The 25,861-nt window shown below is 47.4% G+C and overlaps 1 protein-coding gene across 4 annotated transcripts in view; it reads right to left on the bottom strand.

Moving 5' to 3' along the window:
* Positions 1-25,861, bottom strand: part of UBAP2 (ubiquitin associated protein 2) — a 1,436,418-nt gene that overhangs the window by 155,500 nt on the left and 1,255,057 nt on the right. For all 4 annotated transcript variants that reach the window (XM_086960301.1, XM_086960303.1, XM_086960302.1 and 1 more), the window contains exons 24-25: positions 20,401-20,500; positions 20,007-20,114 (exon numbers count right to left, since the gene is read on the bottom strand). In XM_086960301.1, the coding sequence (XP_086816427.1) occupies positions 20,007-20,114; positions 20,401-20,500 (208 nt within the window). The remainder of the gene's footprint in view (positions 1-20,006; positions 20,115-20,400; positions 20,501-25,861) is intronic.

Below are 25,861 nucleotides of genomic sequence, written 5' to 3'. Positions count from 1 at the left end.
TGGGCTGGTTGCATCTGCTGGGCTTTGCAGGGGACAGCTGTTCTGCTCCTATGCTCACCACACCATCGTTCGCTCGTTCGCAGCGATAGCATCAGCAGCGATAACGGCAGCGATGTCTATGAGGCATCTAGCATTTGCTTAAGGCAACGTTGGTAATATTTATTCCTGAAAGTTGCCTTGTTTGACGTAAGTTTTTGGACACAAGACGTCAATAAAGATGTCACTAGGAAGTGATCGTCTCTCAGTGCTCATTAGAGTTCTATTACTAATCAAAACATAGCAAGCGGGGCTTTCCCAGGTGTTGGACAGGCCACGTGAGGGGCCGCTCTCCCCCGGCTCGACCAGGCCCGAGCCCGGTCACGCAAGTACCACACACCACCATTGCACGTCTTCTGTCCCCTCAGGGCCCCTGCCCTCGAGCACGTTAACCTCGTGGGGCCGATCCACTGCCGGCCCACGCGCCCAGCCTGGGCCGCCATCTTGGACACTTCACCACGAGGCCGCCTGGCCCCCGATCGACCTCAACCCTGGGCCTGGCCCGGCCTCAGACATTCCGGCACCACCCTCCACCCAGGAGGTGAGCGGGCTACTTGGCAAGTCAATGGGAGAAAGAGGTGCCGATGGCTCTCCCCCGCCAAGTGCCGCTCGCCCATCGCCTCCCCGGGCGCTGGCTCCACCCCCCTGCTGGGTGTCTGGACTCCCTCATCCCGGACCTCCCGACCTCCAAGTGCGAGGGTCCGGACATCAAAGCACGCCAGCCCTATAACTGGGGCAGCTCCAGAGCAGGAAGGCAGTTGTATCTTGGAGTCGAGAGACGTAAAGAGGAACTCATCCTGGACGGACTACTGGCGCTGCCGTAGCTCTGTCCTGTGCACCATCATCCTGCCTGTTGGCGCTGCCACAGCCGTCGTAACCTACAGTCTTCATCGTCGTCGGGACCTGCTGGCGTGGCCGCGGACCGTTGTAACCGTCACCTTTCACCGGGACCTGCAGGCTCCGCCGCGGACCGTCATCTTTCCTTCATCCATCTCGGGACCTGCTTGGCTCCTCCACGGCCCGATCATCTCGAACGCCGAGCTCGAGGATTGAGAGCTACTTCGTACTCATTGGTAAATAAGACTGTCCCGCTACCCCTTTCCTCAGCCAAAGACTTGAATCGAGGGGACCCCTGAGTCCAGACCTCCTTGTATCATACCATCGTAACCTAAGATTTGCATATAAAGTCTCGTTAACCTTCAGTCTTGTGTGGTGTCCGTCTGTGGGGGGGAAGTTACTTGTCTGTACAGTCGTTGGAGGCGGCTCTCCCCGGAGACCTCTCCCCGTAATCTCGGCCGACCCTCCCGGTCCGTCTAACACCAGGTTGCCGAGTTTTTATCTTGTTGAAGAACTCGGAGTGTTAATCTAGGAATCTTAGATAGTGGCTTCTGCTGTGTCATTTACTAATGAGCTGCAGAGGAAGCTGCATAGGAATGTGGCTCGGAATGTGTGAGGTCAGAGACCAGATTCTGAGATTTTACACTTGAACGTTTATGCCATTATATGGGAATAAATGGATTATAGCCGTATAGGGGCATAAGGTCATAGGGTTGATCAGGGTCCTAGATTAGAACGCGACACCCACTCCACGTATTTATGTCCATCAAATTACTAAAACTAGAGCAATAAGATGCATGTGTAACATTGCCCACCCCAAAATACATATTTGCATTTGAAATAGGCGTATTTGAAATACGTGAAAATATAGGTACTGTACGTCTTTAAGCATAGGAATCATTCAAAAAATTATAGCATATGTAATCAGTTTGAACGATTTTGCGAAAGAATTACACATGAAATATCTCTTAATACAGAAAAGAAGGGCGAGATAATTTCATCACATATAAATGCATTTGTTGTAAAATGAGCTAGAGGCTGGTGTTAAGTTATTATGTCTCTAGATTTACCTAAATAGAAGTAGAAGCTTCTGTTCTTTATGAATAGTTCTACTTTAAGCAAAGAATTTGTGCCAGAAAAAGGGGAAAATATTATGAAAAATAGTTCAATCCAAAAAATATTTTCTTGTGAATGGGGGAATAGAGTTCCAACGCTTTTAGCTGTTTTTGTTGATCAAAACTGAAGGCCGAATTCAGAGTTCATGGGAACGCTGTGTGTCGGAATGCTTTTCAAAAGTTATTGTTTCTGTTCAGGGGAGAACATCAGACAGGCTCTCAAAAAATTGGTCTACAAAATCAGGGGACAGTTTGACCAAATTCGATAGTGCTGTAACTTGGCAGGTGTGAGAATGATTGCTATCATCAAAGTCTGGATCAGCAATGCTCACAGAAGGTCGTACCTGGTGTGAGAAGGTGGCCTGATATGCAGTGCTCACTATTCTAGTGAACACTATGTATCAGTCCAGCAACCCTTATTGATGATTGGTTGTAAGTCAACCTTATAGACCAGCTATCCTAGTAGCGTGGATACGAGCAGTCTAAGGCTAAAGACTCGAGAGGGCGTGTTAAGCCAGCTGTTATACCACATATACCCCTTGAACACCAAGTGAAAGGACACCACACAAGTATTATGAAAATAAACAGTTATTTATTAAGAATCACAACAGCCCTGTACTCTTTATGAGGACAGGGTACTAAGCACAAACCAAAACTCTTACAAAAATACTTAAGTTAGCACAGTATATACAAATGCCCGAGGGGCACGAAAAACCATATACTCTGAAAGTGGAATGCGAAATTACTAGCAGGTAAGTACAGTACTAATAGGCTTTGGAATCGCTAGGACTTGACTATAGAATCGTTAGATTACTTCTAGGAGACCCAGGGGACTCGGGTGCAGTGTGTGCACTCTCACGCGAGATGCGGGACAAAGTCTATGGTAGCTAGGAATTGAAAAGTTAGTGTTCTCGGGCGAACCCGACCTGGTAGGGAGAAATCGAAAGTGGATCCTGACCCTTGGATAGTGAGGCTATGCTGGGGCACCGAAATGCCGAAGTTACCTAGCCCAGGGGCTGCAGCTGCATAGGACTCAAAAGACGTCGGGAATCCTCGTTGCCGGACCAGGAGCCTGGAAGAAAGAAGTTGCTGGCAGGCGACCAGTGAAGGAAGTTCGGTGGATCCAAGCCTGGATCGATGGAAGATGACACCTGAAAGCAGAGGGGACCAAGTTCGAGACTACTAGCCAGTAGTCAGTGGGCACCAGGAGGGCACCGGATGGTAGCCACCTCGACAAGGTGAGTGGGTGACGCTGTGCTCGGAGATCTCACGGACCAGGAGGCGTTGTCGGCGACCAGGATGGAGGATCGAGCTGTCCCACGAAGATAGAAGCTGTCGGCGTCGCTGGACCCAGGATTGGGCAACAAAGCCTTGGCAAATTCAAGCCCACGCGGTGGACCTAAAATGGCGTCTGGAGTGGACCAGGAGGGTCCGGGGTGCCTCTCTTCAAGAAGGAAGCAAGGGCCAGTCTGGAGCAACCAGACCAGCAGCAGTGATGTCGTCGGGCGTTGTTCAGAAGGCCACAAGCCAAAAGCCCTGCCTACCCAGGATACACAAAACCATGTCTGGGACGGTGCTAGCACCGCCCCGGAAAGGAAACCCTTTGTCCAGGCCTCCCTCGCTGGAAGGACTCTCAGCAGCTGGAGGTCAGACTCGTGTCTGTGGTGGCAGCATCCATTTTGTGGAGCTGAGGCTTCAGTTAACTTTAACCGGGGTTCACAGTTACATCCATGTCGTGTCCCTCTAGAAGGGTGGAATGCTAACCCCGTCGCCAGAATTGGCGAGGGGTTAGTATTCCAATTCGTATGACACCTTACTCGACATGTTTTGATAAAGCAATACCAAAGTTAGCATTTAACCGCGAGGATTATAATGCACTTAAGAGTATATGGTATGCGATATCATGGAACAGCTATTAGGACTTGGTTCCGCAAGCTGCAGACAGGCTCAGCTCATGCCAGAGCACCATCTCACACGATTCCAAGCACTCTGCCTTCAGGATTGTTAAGGCCTGCCATAGGAGTGACTGATAGGAATCTGTGTGTCCATTTTAGGGTTAGGTATAGGTATACTACACCTACAGCAAAGGGTGATTACACGACTTTGCCCCAGCTGTCATGCAGCCAGTTGTGTCAAATTTAGGAGGCCAGCCAGGGGTGGCATAATACATGCTGCAGCCCCTGGCAGCCCTGGGTACACCTATGCCCTGAGTTACAGGGTCTGATAAGGTGGCCCGGTACCAATTGGTAAATGCACCTAGGGTACATGATGTAATTTAGAAAGAGAACAGCCAGGCTGTGGGTCTGATTGGCAGGCCCACAGCCAGAGAAAGTCGTAAACCAGTGAAACAAAAGCAAAAAATCTGGGTGATCATAGGATTGCAGACCCTACTCTCCTACACCTGGGTGATGTTGCTTTTGTCACTCGCTCCACTGTTACCACCTAGTCGTAGTACAGGAGTCTCAACGAATGCCATCATCAGGATTGGTAGCCGCTGGGGACAACACAATGCGTGAGCCGTTACGGAACTGAGCAAAGTATCGATATCCATTGGTACTGCTGATGTGCAAGACAGGTGTCCAACACACACTCATCTCCGCATAGCATACATCGAAGCACAGGTAAGATGCAGGATTGCCATATCGGTCTGAATGAAAGAAACCAGGTCATGTTTAGATCTCTCAGCCTGGCCAATCCAAGGACTCTAGTTATTCTGTCCCGGTAGCGCACTGCTAGGATTGTTTCTTCCATCCTTGTAGGAGTCATGTCTGAGTTTTGGTTTGCCATATCGGAGCAGGAGGGTCAAAAATAAAATCCCTGCTACAAGTCCCAAAAATAGGGGTATGCCGCCAAAGACTGAATGGGAAAAATTGGGAATGATTCCCAGAATTGCTTGAAATGGTGTTAGCAGTCCCGTAAAAATCGTCTTAAATATGCCTGGGATGCCTATGGCACTAGACATGTTAAGAATTTGGCTAAGCATTTCTGTGAAATGCACGGGGCAATTTGTTGATAAAAGGTCATGTATCTCCGTAGCCGTACCTGCAACTAGGAGATCATACGTCTCTTTTGATGACGTGATGGGCACTGTTGTCTGCAAAAGCACAGACTTCATTTTGCTTAAAGTATCAATTCGTATAGAAGAGAAATTCAAACGAGGCCAAATGGGAGTCTCTATGTCTCCAGGGCCACTCGGAAACAATGCTTGCATACAGCATTTGACCATGGAAGTTACGCTTATGAGATAGGCTTTCCCTGGCAAAAGGCCACAACAGCTGTGATCCGTTATTAGAATGTAACTCCCATTCGAGAGCTGCATAAAGAAAGGCTCTATCTGCGTTGCAGGTGTGACATGTTGGTGGCATGAAAGGTTGTTAGAATTTCCTTCACAGGCTCCGTGTAAATTAATACCCTGGCACAAAAGTATACCGCTTAGTGAATGTTTACAGTTTTCACCACTAAGAAATACATTTTTGTTGCTGTCACTATAGCATGTGTGTGTGTATGGTAATTTCCATGCTGATTTAATGTATCCTTTACCCAATCGTTCATACTGGCCAATAGGTATGTATTCAAGGCAATTTTTAAATTGGAAAGTTGTTATCGGAATTGTGATAATCCCGTGTATTATCCATTCAATGACAGGACTTTCTGACATTGTCAAAGGTAATCTCTCAAGTTTTTCGATGCTCAGGATTGTATAGTCTGCTCCTTTCTGTGCCAAGCTGATTTGTTTATCAGTAAGGTTAAAGATGGAAAACAATGACGTTGTGTTGATTAAACGCCAAGGCACAGACCCTGAACGAAGACTTTGCAGCGTCCAGCCTAACTGTACAATAGAACGCAATTGTGACTGGCCATGCTGTAACATTAGCAAGTCTTTATCTATTATATCTATGGCAGATGATACAATACTGTCCAGTGAATATATTCTGGAGGACAGAGTCATTAACCCATTGTCCACTATAGAAGTGATTTTTCCAAATTAATACGATCAATTTCTCGTATTTTTTCAGCTGTTTTAATTTGTGTGACTTTCCAAGCCTCGTTGTATGCAGCATAGATACTGGTCGCTATGAAGCGCTTTTGACGCTGTTTGCGTGGTCCCATAATAAAATCGCGCAAATCAGCACCATCTTTAAGTAAAGGCAAGTGTTGCTTAATTTCTGCCAGTGTGGATGATCCTAGCCATTCGAGGCAGAGTTTCCCTACACTATATGTTGTTACTATCCCTGGATGTTGTCTCTGGGAGTATCTAGGGTCTTGTCTGGTCATTTTTAATCCCTGTGTTTTATTCAGGAATCTATCTCGACAGTTGTTTGTGTCAGTAGGCCAGATTAACCACTTTTTCCAATCAGGATGTGTTCTGTTTAAATGTAAAATTTTAGTTACGTCTATCTCAATATCTGTTGTTGTATTCTCAGGTATTGGCTTTGGAATAGACTGTTTGTTAAGGTCTTTAATCTTAGCTAGGCCAAGACAGGATGTTTGGTGAATTGTGTCATTTAAAAACATCATTTGTTCTGGGATCATGCAGGCTCGGAATAATGCTTCTAGGCCTTGTACCTGCCAATCTTTTGTACCCCAGATGGATTTTGTTTCAATGTTATTTTTCCAATAATCAAAACCAAATGTCATCATTTTTTCATAAAATGCTTCTGAATATATCAATTTAGTATTTGTCAGCATTGTTTTCAATCCTGCTTTATCTAACAGTTTATAATAAAACGTTTCTGCATCACTGGTGTTAAACCCTGAGAAGTACTGGAATTTCTCATAGAATGTTTTAGAACTGCTTTTAGGTGGTGTAGCACAATGTTCCCATTGATTATACTTCTAGACAAACCTTGTAAATAATCATTTCTGTGAATCTAGCTGACATACTAAATCAGACATCATATTATTAATACTTTCAAAGTCCCAATCATCAGAGAATGTACTAGGTTTTACAAAGTCACTTAAGGAAACCTTGAATTGATGAGGATACTTCAGGATTTCGACCGGACCATAGATTTCATAGTCAGTTTTCTCCCATACTACCCCACCGGGTATTGGAATGGCTGTGACATTTACTGTTGACAGTTCTATTTTCTTCACGTGGGATGATCTGTGTGGTTTGCAGACTAAGTTGATGTTCTGACTTGCTGTGTCCATTGTACTATATTTTCCCTCAATGAATTTTCCCAAACCAAGTACCATGATGAGGCAAAGCAGGAGGAAAAATACACCCAGCCCAAACCAGAACTCTAACCATGGAGAAATAAGGTAAATTTCCTTCAGTTGATGAAAGACTTTAGCTGCTTTTTCTTTAAAAGTCTTTGTTTCTGGCATCACTTCGGGATTGCTTTGATCCTCGGAAAAGTTGTCGAAGTTGATGAAGTAGCCAGAGGCAGTTCTGTCAATTGTTGGGATTGTTCTTTCAATTTGTCTTTCGGTAGCACATTCTGATGCCACATCATTGTAGACTGGTGTTTCTTGACGAACTGTTTCAATCTGTGTTTCAAGAGGCACCAGTTCCATGGCATTATTGCATAGTCCCTCTCTGTGCACTGCAGGCTGATCGAATGTGATTAGTCTTTCAGTTTGAACCTCTTGGATTGTTGCAAGTTTGGGTATTCTGTTTCTTGGGAGTCCACTGGGCCTACTGTTGATTATAGGCCACATGCTTGTGGTTTTACCAGGTCGATAGATACGACTCTGTTCTCCTTTTTACCAGCAAGGGGCGGTAGTACTACTGATCTTGTTTCGTTGATTGCTAAGACAGGTACTGCTTTTCTGTAAGAAGGCCCAAATTCCTTCTTCACTGCTATTTTTTCTCTGACTAGATCCCCAATCTTTGGAATCCAGACAGGCCTGGCTGGGGCTTGTGCTGGTGGTGCCTCGTCAGTGGTAGCTGGCTGTTGCTTTAACTTTATGTTGCTTAAGGATTCTGTTTCATTCAAGTCCTGTAAAACAGCCAAACGGTCTTTGATGTCAAAGTCTGTTTTCTTATCGTCTACCACTGATACCTGACTATCTAAGTCCTTAATTCGCATTCTAGTTCCGAACAATAGTTCGTATGGGCTGAAACCTTTTAGAGAATTTCTTGGCAAGTTATTTAGGCTTAACTGGACACTTATTAAATGTTTGACCCACCCAGCACCCGAACCTAATACCTTCGCTGTTATAGATTGCTTTATGTCCCGGTTTTTTCTTTCTACCACTCTGTTCCCTTCGGGGTGGACGGACAAGAATACCGCAACCCAACTACCATGCTGGCCATGGCCTCCTTATACGCTCAAGAGCTGAAAACAGGACCCTGGAACATGGCATTTGCGTATGTGCCGATAAAGACTCGCAGATCTTTTATAACCGTTCTGGCGTCAGCCGAGCGCTGGGGCCACATTTTTTAAGTGTGTTTAGCCTTAATGATTAATAGGACGCTGGATGGCATGTAGACAGCATTATGCTTACCATGGCATTAATGCGCTTGACTCATTGCTGTGATCCCTGTCGCAGTCCGGGAAGTTCTTTACATATTTGTAGTGGTGTAGGCTCATTCCTGGCCACCAGTACACTGACTGTAATTCTTTCAGAGATTCCCTCATCTGTATGTGCCTAGGACCTTCACCCATGTGTGCGTCTGCTATTAATAACTTTCTCCGGTTCATGTTTGGAATTACCCTATCCCCCACTCCAGGGATTCGAGCAAAAGGAACGGAGTTTGCATCAATTACGTATGCATGATTGAGTGGATAGTTCACGGGTAGTACTGCACAGTCGCCTTTTACGGACGTTTTGACTGCCAGCATGGTTTCCCCGTCTATGTATTTTTCTAAACGCTTTTTTGTGGCTACGGAAGCCGGTTTGGTTGCTTCCGCTATGGCTGTATTAGCCAATGAATTCCCTGCAACGTGAACGCCATCACGTTGATGACTCAGAGTGTGTATCACATGAGTCTTTTGTAGTTCTTTCTGTAAAAGAGCTACCTGTTTCCAAAGCATTTTATGCTTTATTGTGGCACCTGTGTCATCTTTGTAATCGTTTTCAATCCAGCTCTGCAACTTATTATTGTAAGAGTCGACGCAAAAATGCGAATCGCACACGATTAGTGTCGGGAATTCACGTTCTGCATTTTCAAGCGCCATCTTTAAAGATCTGATTTCAGCTCTCTGAGCCGAACAGTTTCTTACTGATTCAGTTTTTATTATTTTCGGTCTGAATTTACCGCACAGCCAACAACCTTTAACAATCGCACAGGCTGCATCGTAGGATTTGTTCTCTACGTTGAAATGCTGTACAAATCTATCTGTATAGATTATACAGGCGTACTGTGGGAGTTTGGCAGAGGATATTCTTCTTCATATGTCAATTCATTCAGTTCTTCGAATTGCGGGGCGAAATAGTATTTCACGTCATCCGCTCCAATAGAATTTATACACTGTATCCATTTCGTATCCAGTGACACTGTAGGCAGGTTTACTGGGCTGAATAGCGCCTCGAAGGCGATTCCGCTGTGAGGATATTAATCCTTTTGCCGTGTGCTAGTTCTCGTTCATTTACTATTGCAGTTTGCACTGCTTTCACAGTATTTTTTGTGTGACTGAATGTTTTTTCCGCTTGTGTTTACAAGTGAGATTTAATTGAAATTGGTACCTTTTCTCCCGCGTTGGAAGTCAAGTACGTGAATCCGCATCTTCCTGGGATGACTCGGATTACAAGATTGCGTGTATTGTCACGTGTTTCTAATTTTGTTTTTGCCAACATGTCTGTTTGCAGTGATCTCAAAATTTCTGTGTGTTTTTAAGTCCAATTAATTGGTTTAAAATCAGGTTTAATTAGTTCGTAGAGAGGTTTAACCCTCTCTGCGTAATTTAGAATGTAAGTTCTACCGAAATTCAGGAAGCCTAGAATCGATTGTAAGTTCTTCAGCGTTTTTGGAGCTTGGAGTACAGCGCACTTCTCTAAGAAGTTGTGCGCTAGGCTTTTTCCTTCACTTGATAATTCGTATCCTAAAAATAATACTGTCAGATGGGCAATTCGAGACTTTTTAAAGTTGAATTTGTAACCTTCTGCAGCGAACCCAAGTATTATGGTGTTCACTCTTTTCAAGTGAGTATCCAAGTCGTCGTCTGTGAGATAGATATCATCTACGTAAGATAATGACTCATCATCATATATTTGTAGTAACTCTGTTACTCTAGCTGAGAATAGTCCTGGGCTGTTCTTGAACCCCTGTGGGAGCCTACAGAAATTTTTCTGTGACCCCATTACTGAGAAAGCGGTCAAGTATCTGCTTTCTGGTGCAATGTTTTGACAAAAGAAACCATTAGATATGTCTAATGTCGTTTTATATTTTTTCCTAACTATGTTATTCATTAGTGCAGCACTATGCAAATTTTGTACTGCAAATGTTTTGCAACATGCATTAAGGTGTCTGTAGTCCAAAACTAGACAATATGAATTGTCTGGCTTGGAGACAGGAAACAAAGGATTGTTCATTTGAGAGGTGCATGTTTCAATCACCCCCTGGTATTCAAGTTGATCTAAAATCTCCCCGACTTGTTTTTTAGCTTCTTGCTTAATGGGATACTGCCTTTGTGCAGTCGGTTGACTTTTTAACTGGATTTTGTGAGGAGGAGAGTCCTCATCCCATCCTACATGATTTTTATATAATGCTGGTGCCTGGGCTACTGCCCATTTCCTTGCATAAGTATATTTTTTGTGAATCGGAATGTGATTCGAGAAGGCAGGCATAATCATTTCTTCGCCACGAGGGCACTCCCTGACAAACTCTGGGGGCCAATCTTTTTCTGCTAACAGAATATCATAGCCTTTTGAGAGTTTATCCCAAAATAGACCCCTTATTTTCCTAGTCTTATCACCCTCTATATGCAGTGTTATTTCGTATATCTTATGGGGCTCGCTAACTCTGGTGTCGGCAGTTTCTACCTGAATGTATTCATTCGTGTCCACTGTCTCCAGATGACTCATCAGGATCTTGCGGGGTATACGGATTTCTGCTGCACTGTCTAGCATTGTCTGTGCCCACTCCCCGTTTTTCAACTGTGTCCTCAGTATTCTCGGCATGTTCGATTACACTAATACTGGCTACCTTCTTTTTTGGAAATTGAGATTTTTTACTCTGAGCAGGTTCATTGTCTTTGGACTTGGTGTGCTCTCCTGAGTCTGACCGTCCTCTTCTTTCCGATTTCTGCGAAAAAGATTGAGAGGGACGTGTATCAATTCTTTGATATCTGTCAGGTTTTTTCAAATTATCCTTATTTCTAAGGTTGTATCTTTTCTCAGAGGGCTCCCTCTGGGGAGACTGGTGTTCTCGAATCTGAGTTCTTTCCCTCCGTCGAGGAGACCTTCCTCTGGACTGGAAAACTTATTCCTTGGGAGTGGATTGTTTATTTCCATCCCAGCTCTTTTTAGGAGTGTTTGAATTATTTTTAATAAATAATTTCAGGATTTTCGAGCAGTTGGGGCTTTACTGGTTTTCCACCCAAGCTGTCTCTACCTAGTTCTTCATAGCATTTTTCTATGATTCTGGCAAGCTCAATTGGTTGATCTATTATATCTGTTTCCTTCAACTTCTGGCGGATCGCCACAGATGCTGCTTCTCCTTTAATATTGGCTAGTAATATAGCCGAGACCTGCTTGAAGTCTTTCAGTAATTTCATACTAAGAGTTAAAGCAGGTTCTGGTCCGTATTCATTTTGAATCTGTTTTAGCACTTCTGGTATACCGCCATGGACGGAACACCATGTGTTTTTGTGTAAATGGTAGCAAAGACTGTACCCCAAGTGTCACAGTCCTCCACGTGTGGTGCGACCCCCACTGGAAGGCAGATGGTCAGGATTCTGTGTTTCTCAATAGGGGTAGTATTCGGAAATACTGCCTCTATTTGAGTAATTTTCTGTGCTAACCAGAAAGGAATTTATTCCCGTTTTATGGGTGTTTTACCAAGACATGACTATGTTCTGTGGTTTAATTTTATTTATGTTCCCCTGATGAGGGGTCAGCTGTGGTACATTAACAGCTGTTTGGACTGTAGCAGTCCGCATTACATATTGGACTAATTGCCTATGTATTTTAATTAATGTTTTTAGCTGTGCTAAAAGTTCTTCTCTAGACATTTTATCCATGTCCGGATGTGGTGTGTAGCTGGCTAGAACCGGCCACGTTGCTCCTGGTCTACCTAGTGGACCGAGCCTGGTAATATGATCATTATGTTTTAGGGCGCCATTAAACCAGAGCAGGTGCTCTTGGAATTTTAATGGGATTTCAATCTCCTCGAAAGGAGCGTACTCTCCCGGTGGATCTTCTATTTTATAATAGTGGAACTCATGTGTTGCAGCGTTTGCCGCTGGAAATTTTATCCATGAATAGAATACCTCTGTCTGCCGATATTCGTGTGCCTCTATCACGAAGACGACTGTGCCACCTTGTGTGGTCAGTCCATTTTCTATAAGTTTTAACGTTATAGATTTTCTTAAATGTGCCGGGATGAATATTGCACCCGGTTCAGTAGTCCCTGTACTATCGGGACCCTGCTGAGTCGCATTTACTGCGGCATCAGTTCCGTTGTTTTCTACTGACATTTTATAAATGCAGGTTTTGCAGAGCAGGTCTCCAAGGAGACAAAGATTAGGTGCACAATATTTTGGAACACTGTATCCTTCAACATTGAATAAACCAGAGCTTTACATAGGAATCTCTTCCTACTAAGGTCGGGCGGATTTTAACCTTTCACCCACTCCAGACGTCTATTGGAGTATTTACGGGAGAAAGGGGTCTGTGTGAAAAATGCACGACTGAGTTACTCTAACGTCTTGCGTTAGTTTATCGCCTTACCAAACGTTGGGCGCCATGTAGTGTAGTTCCTATTTTCCCAATAGGCCCTGCGCATTGGAATAACATAAACAGTAGTATCGACGTAGAAGTGCGGATCTTCCAGGCCTCTACTGACTATGCTAAACTTAATTGGGTTTGTTACCAACTAGCTCAGAGGTCACTGGAAACTTTCTTGACTGAATAGGAAGTGATCAGCTTCCCTGGCACAGCCAAGAAGGGATTCAGTTTTCCAACAACCGTGCAACATGGCAACTTTGCTCCTCAGATAAGAGTCAATCTCTAGAGTCGTGTGAAACAATAGACAGTTATTTTACTCAGTCAGTTGTTGTGCAGATTACTTTCACAATATGTAGAGAATAGAGAGACAGGTGTTCTCAATAAAAAGGTATTATTTATTGAACAGTCTTACTTCTCATACAAGAGAAATGAATTGCCACAATTGCAAGACTTATTATAAAAAGTGCGTACAGTAAAATGAGTATTGCGAAATACTGTAAAAGCATTGATATGGTTTCTTAGCCATACAATGGTTTAAAATGAATAAAACATATATACATTCATATATACATTTGACTAACGTACTCAACTGGTGCTTCTAACTACGCCTTCCCCAGTGTACCTGACCTAAGCCTAATACTTGGGAGGGAGTAAGTAAGTAGCTTAAGTTAAGTTGGTTTTGCCAAGGTTTGCTTCAAGAATTCTCTCCAAGGGTTTAGTCAACACCATACCTCCGGAATAGAATGTTGGAGGGCTTGTATCTCCTTCAGGACTCGATATCCCAGTCACCCGCAAGAGTAGGCTGGAAACGCCGGAGCTGGATTTTCTCGGCAGGAGAAAAGACAGCGTCTTTCTCAGCGCGTCAAAGAGGAGGAGGAGGGGCAGCGTCCGTGGGCTGGTTGCATCTGCTGGGCTTTGCAGGGGACAGCTGTTCTGCTCCTATGTTCACCACACCATCGTTTGCTCGTTCGCAGCGATGGCATCAGCAGCGATAACGGCAGCGATGTCTATGAGGCAGCTAGCATTTGCTTAAGGCAACGTTGGTAATATTTATACCTGAAAGGTGCCTTGTTTGACGTAAGTTTTTGTACACAAGACGTCAATAAAGATGTCACTAGGATGATCGTCTCTCAGTGCTCATTAGAGTTCTATTACTAATCAAAACATAGCAAGCGGGGCTTTCCCAGGTTGCTGAGTTTTTATCTTGTTGAAGAACTCGGAGTGTTAATCTAGGAATCTTAGATAGTGGCTTCTGCTGTGTCATTTACTAATGAGCTTCAGAGGAAGCTGCATAGGAATGTGGCTTTGAACGTGTGAGGTCAGAGACCAGATTCTGAGATTTTACACTTGAACGTTTATGCCATTATATGGGAATAAATGGATTATAGCCGTATAGGGGCATAAGGTCATAGGGTTGATCAGGGTCCTAGATTAGAACGCGTCAGGAGTCCCAGAGGGCGCGGTCGTAGCATCCCAACAAGGCTGTGGCACTCGCAGCCTTCATAGAGGTCACCGATGTTCCACAGACTTTTCTTCCAGCTGAATCCATCCATCTAGACTCTTTATCCGGGGGAACCGTTGAGGACGGGGTGGTGGCATGTTGTTTGCAGGCCGCCGTCACAATTACGGAATCCGGAGGAGGTTCCGCCCTTAGAAAGGCCGGGTCCGAATCGGGAGCCCGGTATTTTTTCAGCAATCTCGATGGGGCCGCCTTCGTCACCGCAGGGGTGAGGAAAAGGTCCATGGCCGGTTCCTCCAGGCCCGGCACCAGAGGCAGCAGTGGACGAGACAGGTGTTTCTGGTGCAGTGTCTCGAAAATGACTGATGTCTTAGGCGTGGGCACCGTCAAAGATATGCCCAATTTTGCAGCGCCTCTCAAAAGAACATCATGGAACGCCACCAGGTCATCAATCGGAGACATCCTTGTGTCCGGTGATCCCGACAAGGTCGGAGAGTAGTCCCTGGTCCCCGAGGACCTCGTGCGAGAGCGAGATCTGTGCCTCCTATGGAGGTGTCTCGACGACCTTTGGCACAATCGCTCCTTCCTCCTAGAGCGAGAGCGTGATCTCCCGGCCCGTGGACGCTCCACAGGTTTCCGTGGGGGCGTCTTCCTCGTTCCTCCTGGGGTCTAGGTTTCGGGGTCCCCTTAGGAGGCGTCGGCAGAGGAGGTAATGACGTCGACCTCGGCGGAGGGACCGGGGGTATCACCGACCGAGGGGCAGGCCCATGCGGTGGAAGTGGTGGTAGGGGTCGTCCTGGCGGAAGTGGAGGGTTGGTGGGAGGGTCCTCCTTAGGTACAGGAGGAGGGGGCGACCTAGGCCGAGTTGGTGTGTACACCACCGAGTACACCGGGCCCGGTGACTCTTTCGGCGAAGGGGACTGTGACCCAGCCCCTTAAGCAGGCGATCGCTTTCTCTTGCGTCCTCCACTAGATCCAGCCTGACTTCTGGCGCCAGAACTCCTCTTGCGCCGCTTAGGAGAGGTGGAGCGACTCCTAGACGCCGATCTCTTCCTTCTCTGAGCTGAGTGTCGCTTTTCCGGCGTCGAACGTCGCCTCCGCGACTCTGGCGTCGAACGCCGCCTCCGCGACGTCGATCTCTTCCTCCACGACGTCGAATGCCGCCTCCGCGACGCCTACCTCTTCTTTCTTGACGCCGAACGCCGCCTCCGCGACGTCGACCATTCCATTCTCGACGACGAGCGTCGATTCCTCCTTCTCGAGGTCCTAGACGTCGAGGAGCCCCTCTACGCCGACTGTTGTCTCGACGGCGATCGGCGGAGTCGCCTCGACGGCAAGCGCCGATGCCTGTCGCTCCGTCTTCGACGTCGATAGGTAGACTCAGACGTCGACGATGACGATGAAGATGCAGTCGACGGTGGTTTCGACGGCGGCCTATCCAGGCCCTTCGACGTCGAATCTTCACGCCGTCTCGACCCGGAGCCCCGGGGAGATGGGGAACACACCGTCGTCATCCCTCTCGACGTCGTCGATGCAATCGACGCAGACGGAGACCGGGACCGTTTGCTGGCCTTCCTGCCTCTGGGGAGCCCCCAGAGGCCTCAGCAGAGGCAGAGGTAACCTTCCCAGCCTTCCCAGACCCACCTGCAGCCTGCAGTCGTCTCTCTTCAAGGCCTTGAAGCCTAATCTTCAGCCTGTCCCTCAGGGTCTTTGCTGAAAATTGTTGGCAGATGTCATAGACTTCAGGGACATGTGTTCGAAAAGACCAGGCATTTTAGAGCCCTAAAAAGCCTGAACCAACACACAGGAGAGAAGAGAAGCACCAAGAAAGATATACTCAAACACTTTTATCCAAAAAAGTGACAAAAATCCAATAAACCCTTGAAACAAGGGAGAGCTCAATGCCAGGGTCCTGTTAGCAGGAGCCGGAAAAAAGAAATGAAAGTAAGAGGGGCCTGCTATGCATTCTGGGATACTGGGAGAAAGTTCTCTTAAAGGCACAGTATCCTATTTAAGCCACATAATGGCAGCCTATGGGGCTTGTCTGTCCATGCCTTCCTCTCTATCATTCCAAAGTCTTTTACTGGTGGAGGCAAGTTTCTCTATGGTAGAAACTGGGCAGGCTGTGTTGTGTGTGGTGTTGTTTGGTGGAATTTCTAGTTGAAGTACTGGACAGTGTAGCCTGTGGCTATAGGCTCCACCACTTATCCAAGTGGTGGAGAAGTGTGGCTCAGGGGTTAGAGGCAGCAGACCCGGAAGCTGAGATTGGCCCTGGACCAGGGTTCAATTCCCCGCCTCGGCGGGTCTTGGGCTCAAAATTCCACGGACTCGATAATTCTCGCTCCGGTGCCTACTCGACTCACGGGTTCACACTCTGCGACTCTGGGCAATAGCTTGCTTAATCTCCACAACGGCCCCTCGCGGTGGGATGCCTGGCTTTCACCTTCTGGATACCCTGCCGGGGTTATCTCACAGGGGAATACCAGGACGGGTTCCCTAAGAAAGCGCTTAGATACCGGGTCGGTGATTTGCGCTATATAAATACATGTACAAGTGTCTTTGCAGTTTCTGCATGATTTGACAACTTAAGAGATTATTTTTGATTGCCGGGGTCCACGCACATGGGCGGGACTATTCTCTAGATTATGACTATACACAGAGATCCCCTACTACAGAATTAGACATTTTCATGATACCAAGCAGCAGGGAGTGTTGCTCGAATGGCTTGCTTTACCTCTATCAACTAAGGCCAGGCCCGAGCGAGTCATGTACTGATTTCCCCGGCTGGCAGCTGCAAAGTTTTTTTCTGTTAAGCTGCTGGTCCACTCATAGGAGCAAATTTTCAAGCGAGGCAAATAATTTCGAGTGAAATGCCATCCTGAAATATGTGCAGCGTGGGAAGCAGACTCTGCAAAGCGTGCCTTCAAAATTCAAGAAGACAAACTGCGCAGCATCGATTTTCTAGCTTCCCGGCTGCCTGCAGCCTTAGCTTAACCTTTTCCTAACTCATCAAAGGGTGAGGCCCACCCTATCCTGTGACGAGCTGGAAAAGGGTGGGGTATGGGGTAATCATGCTCTCCAGTCTCCACTGCCTGATTGACAGGAAGCCCTAGAAATACAGGGCTTCAGTGTAAAACGCCCGGGGCTATTTCTATCCACAGAGCATCAGGGGTGGAGACTGGTTCACAACACTACTTGTTTGCCGACCTGATGACCTCACAGGCCTCAGGGTTTTGAGAGCACCAGCCTGGCAAATACTCTAGACTTTGATACACCCAGGGATTTAAAGAATGCATCCCGGTCTGCCAAGCAAGGGATGTGGGTGGCAGGGTGCGTCAGCCCCTCAGTCAATTTGCAAAAAGAGCGTGCACGTTTTATTTCATTTAATAAAAGTTATATATGAAAGCAAAATTATTTTATTTTTACCTGCCCTGGGGGTGAAAGTAAAGGGGGCGGAGCCCCAACGCCATCGAGGAGATACAGCCACTGCCGGGAGTACTGGGGGCTTCCCCGAAGGGCCTCCCATTGCATGGAATCATACCTCCAACACCGGTAATGGTGTTGGAGTATGATTCCAACAGGTTTGATACCAAACATGTTCAGGTTCGGTACAGTCACTATATAGCTCGGCATTGCGTAATGACCCATGCCCACTATATGTTTTAAAATGGCTGACCGCACTTACAAAGCCTGTAGAATCAACTTATAACCCGCACTCTGGCTCAAGGATTGAAAGGCCTGCCCTAGGGGAGACTTACAGGTTTTAAGTGTGGCGACCTCATATATAAGAAAACATGTATCTGTCTTAAAGGGTTCCAGCACCTGCTTGCACAGGCTGCAATGGCAGGCCTGTAGTCACAGTCTGAGTGGTCTCTCATGGATAGCAAACTGCTTGCTGCAGCCCATTGGAGAACCCTTTTATACCTATGTCCTGGGCACCTTAGTACCATATACTAGGGACTTAGAATGGGTACACCGGTAGCCAATTTTGGAGGTACCAAAGTACTTATGTCAAATTTATGGAGGAAGCAGGATGGCTAGTGTCCTGATTACCAGAATCCCAATCAGACTAGTCAAAAAAATATAGTGAAACCAGAAAAAGGCAGGGGTAACCATGAAAACAGATCCTACTTTCCTACAGTATCAATATCCAGTCTGATGCTTGGAGGATAGCCATAAAAAAGGGAATCTGTAAGAACATGTATTTATCATAATGCATACAATTTCCTAACCAGTTTTGTTGAAAATATTCTCCTGCATAGACAAAATCCTCAATCATCCAATATGTCTACTAGCAGCAACTGAAGGTATACTAATCAACAAAGAAGTTAACCTGTACGAAAGTCAACATGCTTTTAATTAATCAACATTTGTGTTAGGAAAGACACACCTGCTGAGCCTGCTTACCTTATTGCTCTTGACTCATTTAATTAGCAGGGAGCAACCCTAGCAAAGCAATATTCTGGCTTGGCACCTTGTAACAGTTCCAAGCCAGGCCTTTCACACTAACCTACAGATGGGACAGTGATATGCGATTAGTGAGCTCCTAAATAACATGTACTTTGCGAAGAAGCAAATTGCCCCAGGGAGACAAATGGCCACAAGGATGATTAGAGAATCAATTATTCAATCCTTCACTTTTATACAGTACCAAAACCTAGTCAGAATTAAAAAAGAATGCGTGGAAGGACTGTTGCAAGTGAGGACTGCCGAATACAATTGTTCTCCCTCAGTTTTAGCTGTTTGCCAACTAGTCAGCAGCATTCTCACGCCACGTACCACGAGGTGATAGTCCACTGACAAGGTATCATAACCTGTTGGTAGTGCCAGAGAGAGACAGAAGTAATTTCCAAAACTGAAGACCAATGTTAGGGCACCCAGTATCAGATTCCTCATACTGTGGCAAAAATTGGTGATTTGTACATATTCACAGGGCACCAGGTTGAATCACTGTAGCTCCATGTAAGTCAGACACAATAATAGAATATAACCCAGAGGAATTGAGGAATTCTGTAGCAGTTTAAAAAATACAGAGAGCATGAATCCCCTGGCAGCCAAAGCAACGAGGCAAGGAGAAAAACATGGAAGAACAAACGCCAAATTACATAATCACAATACATTCTTCTTTGATAAAAAACACAACATAACTTTAAACTGGAGGGTGAGGTATAGGAATAGGCATAGGCAGGTGGAAATGGGAAAGTGAAAAATCAGAGAGCAAACCATGCATATTTTGCCTCTCTATGAAGTCTTCTAACGCCAACAATAAAAAAGTACTACCTCCAGATACCTAATGTGAAGGGAGCAGAATAACCGCTCAATAAAATGTGTTTGAAAAACAAAATGGAGCAGAAGAAAAAAATGGTGAGAGAATTGAGCTCATACACTTCCAGTCAGCAGAAAATAAGCAACACCGAAGAGCGTGGTTTGTAGGAAAACCAGGGAAGCTTGTTACAATTCAGGCAGATGAGCTGCATTTCCCCTGGCCATTACCACATGAAGCTGCGCAAACAGTTGTAAAATGGTACAAGGTTACCCCAACCTGAGAATGAAAGGGAGATAGACACTTAAAAAGTTTCCTCTTTTGAACCTGTGAAGTACATGGATTGCTGGATATGCCACGTAATTAGGTACTAATTTCTTTAAGGAAGGTTTGTACTCAAATGCTGAGCAGCAATGGCAACCAGATCAAGAATTTACACCCAATTTGCCTAATTTACTACCTTTCCCAGGTCCAGTACCAGCAGATTTGTTTTGTGCTTGAGATGACCCACTGTAGACTCCTTTGCTGTAATCGCCTGCTGCACTGACCTGCGTCAAGTCATCATACCCTGTCAATGGAAAGGGACAAAAAAAAAAAATCCATTCAACTTCAAGCAGTGAATTACAAAGAAAGGTGACTGGTCATTTTGGTACATGCAACTAATGACAGTTTGCTAGCAAATCCATCGGTAACATCAAAGCAAGCATCTGCAAAAAACACAACTTGAGTTTCATTATGAAAAAAGTCAAAAGCTACATTTTGGGGTTTTACAACAATTTAGGTGCTCAGTTTCCAGCATTCTCAGGTCGCTGACAAGAAAACGGATAAACATAGATAAGAGAGGAGAATCTCACCTGTCCCATAACCATGCTGCCCATATGCACTGGGCTGCTGAAAAGGCGTGGAAGCTGCACTTAAATTTACCCCATGTTGTTTGGCAGATGTGGGTGGTACCTTGGATATAAACATATAAAGAATAATCACTTTTTTTTATCGCACATCCCCAACTAGCAAGATCACCAAGCTTATTTAAATTTGTTTATTAAACTTCTGCAAAGAACAAATACAGACAGTACATACATTTCGCCTCAGGCATTATACCCATTATAATGACAGCACTAGATACCAATAATCAGCACAGGTAGTTCAGAGCGCACAGAGAGCCCCTTAACTGCTAGAGGGGGGGGGGGGAGGGGAGGGGGAAACAGGTCAGGCAAGGGGCCTCAAATGTCCCAGAGGTGGTAGCGAAGAACCTGGTACTACACAGCATAGTGATGAATTGGAACATGCCCTTAAGAAGCGCTGCAGGGCAGACTGTTGCAGCATATCGTTCTGACAGGTCCTGACGGTATATAACATCTCACAGCCCAGCATTCCCATTTATCTCCCGAGTAAAACGATACCTTAATTGCGTGGGTGGGCCAAGGGCCTGTGATCGGGAAGGACCAAAAAGATAGGCATTAAGGGTATAGCACAGCGAATTCTAAGCGCTACATTAAAAAAAAATACATTTGTAGCCGTTTCTGCATTGGATAGCCAAAAATATAAGGTATCATTTTACTCGGGAGACAACGGGGATTATCCGGTAAAGCCTATCTAAGTGCGGATTCCTTACTTTCGAATTGCCCGTTTTTGTGGAGTGACGCCTGGCTGCCAGAATGACATCACAGGCTTCAGGAGGCCAGTCAAACGGCCTCAACTTGCGCCGCTCAATCTCCACGCATGTAGGTGGAGACTGGACAGGTTCGGGTGGAGTACCGTCCCCTGTTGCTGCGACAGAAGGCCCTCCTGAAGAGGCAGACGAATCGGGGGATCGACTGACATACTCAGTAGCTCGGGATACCAGTACCTTTGTGCCTAATCCGGAGCCACAAGGATGACTTGGGCCCGGTCGCGCCTGATCTTCAGCACTCTGGGCAAAAGTGGTATAGGCAGAAAGGCGTACAACGGACCACAGCTCCACTTGCGATGAAAAGCGTCTTAGAGCGAGTGCCGCCTTGGAAATTCCAACGCGCAGAACTGATGACCTTGCGCGTTCTCTTTGGTGGCGAATAGATCTAACCAAGGCTCTCTCCACTGCTGACCTCACCTTGCGCCATTTCGGAGTTCAGATGCCATTCGTGATCCATCATGCACTTGCGGCCAAGTTCGTCCGCCCTAGCATACAGGAAACCTGCCAGGTGTTGAACCACCAGGGTGATGCCCTGGTATTCCAGCCAAGTCCAGAGGCGCAGAGTCTCCTGACAAAGGGTCCATGACCCCACCCGCCCTGTTTTTTGCAGTACCACATGGCGGTAGTGTTCTCCGTGAAGACCTGCACTACACTTCCCCGGACAGAGGGAAGGAATGCCTTCAGTGCAAGCCATATCACCCGCAGCTCCAGACGGTTGATATGGAGCCGGAACTCCGCCGGAGACCAGAGTGTATGTGGACTGACTGGGCCTCTGTCCCCCTGCACCCACACGACGGTTACCACGTCCGCGTTGAGGTTGGTTCTGCGGCCTGTGGCTGGAGAACGAGTGGGGGTGCACCTTCCTTGGTCACAAAAGGTGCGAAAAGCATAAGTCTGCTGGCGCTGGCCCGACAGGCGCAAGGACGTGGCCGTAGCCCTGGAGTCCTTGAAACGTTCAAGCGCACTGTCTGCTTTGTCCCCAAAAAGGCGGCGGCCATCGAAGGGTATGTCCATAAGCATGTTCTGGACATCCCCTGAAAAAATGGCAGACCTCAGCTAGGCGTGGCGACGGATTGCCACCGTCGTGGAAATCGCTCTGCCTAGCAAATCCTTGGTATCAAGTCCACACCGGATGGAATACCGTGCTGCATCTCCCCCCTCAGCAAGAGCCTGGGCGAGCCGTGTCTGGACCTCCTCTGGACACTGAGGCAGCACTTCCACCACGGTATCCCACAGAAAGTGGTTGTAACGGCCCAAAAGGCATGCAGTATTAATGGACCGCAAGCCAGAGAAGGCTGAGGAGAACAGTTTCTTCTCAAACTGATCAAGCCTTTTGGATTCCGGAACCGGGGGAGCGGTCGGGAATGCGGTCTGGGACGTAGAGGCCTGGATCACCAGACTCTCTGGGGTGGGGTATACGGACAGAAAGTAAAAATGTAAATTGATACTTGTAGCGCACTACTCACCCGCAAGGGTCTCAAGGCGCTTGTACGAATACCGCTGTGGAACTCATCCGGGCTTTCCCTGTGAGGCGTCCACTCCTGGGCACCCCCAAGGTGGAGGCCAGGCATCCTTAGCGTTGTGGGGGCCGTTGTGGAGATTAAGCATGCTATTGCCCAGAGTTGCAGAGTGGGAATACATGATTGGAATAGGCACCGAGGCAAGAAATATCAGGTCCGTGGAATTTTGAGCCCAAGACCCGCCGAGGCGGGGAATTGAACCCTGGTCCCGGGCTAGACCTCTGCATCAGGGTCTGCCACTCTAACCATTGAGCCACACTTCTCCACTATTGAGCCACACTTCTCCACTAAAGCAGGGGTCGCCCGGAGCCGGCGGTAGCGTCGGGCCACGTTCCGATCCACAGGGGGCACTGTGGAGGGCTTGGACCAAGTGCCCATCAGAATGTCCGTGAGGGCCTCATTGAACGGCAGCATAGGCTCCGAAAAGCTTACTGGGGTTCGAAGCACCTTGGTGAGGAGATTAGTCCTCACAGCGGCAGCAGGGAGCTCAAGAACAAGGGACTTGGCTGCCCTGCGCAACACCACACCTATGTAGCACGGAGGGAGGAGAGAAAAAGCCAGTGTCAGGCGATGTGTCAATACCACTGGCCTCCCCAGCTCGTCTGCCCAGTCCCAACTTAACTGGCACACTTGTGCCAGAGGGTCCTCAGACTCCACCCAGTTTTCCCCTTCATCAGTGTCCTGATAAACAGGCATAAATGACGGAGCCGGGTCATAGATGAATTGCTCACCCACCGACATCGGAGACTGCGCCGGACCGGGGTGAAACCGGGGGCGTCGTCGTCAGAGGACGGCGCCGGCAGTGGCACTATAGGGGTCGGCGCCAGCGAAGGAGTTGTGAGGTCGACTGGCGTCGACCGGGATTCAGGCCTGGATCCCGAGGAGGGGTCCTGTGGTGACGGGACAACTAGACAGAGACAACGGTGGTGGGGGACGGTAACCGACATCAGTCGGTGACAGGCGTCACACAGCTTGAAACCAGGCATCCCTACCGGCACCATGAGTCGAAGTCGACTCGGAAAAGATAGTAAAGAAAGACCAAAAAGTTATTAAAAAAGTGGCTAAGGGTACTAGCTCTTCCCGGATCTGGTCTTGCTGGCGTGGAAAAAAGAACTGACGAGGGTGGCGGCCAAGTACTCCGACATCATCCCGGCGATCACGACGCCGACAACAGACGCAGACGTCGGCTACCGACGCGCAGGGGTACTGCTGACGAAAGCTTTCCGGATCTAGTCACATGCCTGGGGATATTTTAAGGTAAGGAATCTGACTAACGTGTTTCTTTCAGATAGTGCTGTCCGCTCTGGATTTCTTAATAATTTCCTGCACTCTTGTGAGATATCCAAGTCCCTGAACTCTAGGAACTCAGGAGCCATGCGTGCACATGAAGAGATTGAGGTCTGGATGGTACACTTGGCCCTTCTGTCTGGTCAGAAGAGATGTAGATGGTTGAAGGCATATGGGCCTCAACTCTGACAGCAAGAAAAGCTCCGGGAACCAGTACTGCCTGGGACATCGTGGTGCTATCAGGATCAGTCTTCATCTTGGTCAGTACACTGAGAAGAACAGGATGTGGAGAAAGCTTAAGCATATATCCCGGACCATCGCATTAAAAGAGATTTCCCCCTCGACCTTGGTAGAAGGAATCTGCTGGCATAATACTGGCATTTGGCATACTTTCTCGTTGCAAAGAGATCTAAAGCTGGTATTCCCACATCTGAAACACCCTGTCGAGTTGGGACAGCTCCAGCTCGCATTCATCACAACTGGACTGCGTTCTGCTTAACGCATCTGCCAGAGTATTGTGCAGACCTCGGACATGCTCGGCCTCGAGGGAGTTCCCATGTTGTGTTGTCCAATCTGATAGCTCCTGCGCTTCTTTAGATAGGGTGATGGATTTGGTTCCACCTTGCTTGTTGACGTAGTACATAATGGTCGCATTGCCCATACGTACCAGCACGAAGGAGCCTGCTATCCTTGGTAAGAAACCCTGGAGAAATGGGAAAATAGCTTTGAGCTCTAGCCTGCTCATGTTTCTGCGAGGACCATTTGCCCTGAATCTCCTGCAGATGGCCTTCTCAGTCGTCCATGGAGGCGTCCGTTGTCAGTATGAAGTCGGGGATAGCCTGGAGGAAAGTAAGTCACGTTGCGATATTTGGTGCGTAAAACCACCATCGCAGTGCATCTACCATGCGTGTTGAGATCTGTATTACATCCTCCAAGGATCCTGAGGTTTGCAGCCATTGCTTTTGTAGCTCTTCTTGAAGAAACCTCTTTCTCAGTCTGGCTAGTGGCACCAGATCTACTGCTGAAGAGCATATCCCTAGGAGCAACTTGTATGTTCGCACAGAAACTGACCTTTTTCTTGATATGGTCTTAGCCAGTCTTCATGTGATAGGAAGGCTTTACATTGGATGGGATCTATGGCAGCTACCAAGAAGGATATGACTTCAATGGTGTGGAACAAAGACTTTTCTTTGTTAACAGTGCGTCCCAAAGAGGGGAGGCGTGGCTTGGACGCCGATCGGGATGGCGGCGTGAGCTCGCAGCTTCGCGCGGAATCCCGCTAATTCTCCTGTTTTCGGACGTCTAGGCGACCCGAAGACGATGCTCCTGCCCTCTGAAGTGTAAGGGGACAGCTGGGCACAATCGGAGAGTCGCTGGGGGACTGCTGGCCCCGGGAAGACCGAGTTGAAGAGGCGGCCGAGGTGTTGCCGAGGGCGCGAAGAAAATGGCGGCGAGGAGGTCGGACGGCTCCGAACTTCAGCCCTGAACCAAGTTGTCGCCGATTGGCAAGAGATCCTGTAATCGGCTGATCGGGGCACTAGGATAAGCGGTGCTGTGTCCTGAGACCAGGGGACGTTGGCCGGATTCACCCAGAAGCTTGGGGACCTTCGTTGGCCACCGCCACAGGACCCATCTTACCCCCCTCAGGCTTCCGAGGGGGGGCGTCGGAACGGAGCTAGTCTAACTGGCCGTTGCTCCTGAGAGCGTCGGAAGGGACATTGCACTGCCCGGTGCCCGGAGACTGGCACGGAACTACGGGCGCCAACGCAAAACGGGTTCCTGGACCTGTGACGCAGCACCCTGTAATGGCAGCGATCGGAGGGCCGATGGCCGAAG

The sequence above is a fragment of the Lissotriton vulgaris genome, chromosome 3_1, assembly GCF_964263255.1.
Source record: "Lissotriton vulgaris chromosome 3_1, aLisVul1.2, whole genome shotgun sequence".
Classification (NCBI taxonomy): Eukaryota; Metazoa; Chordata; class Amphibia; order Caudata; family Salamandridae; genus Lissotriton; species Lissotriton vulgaris.
This window is presented reverse-complemented; position numbering and strand designations above follow the sequence as displayed.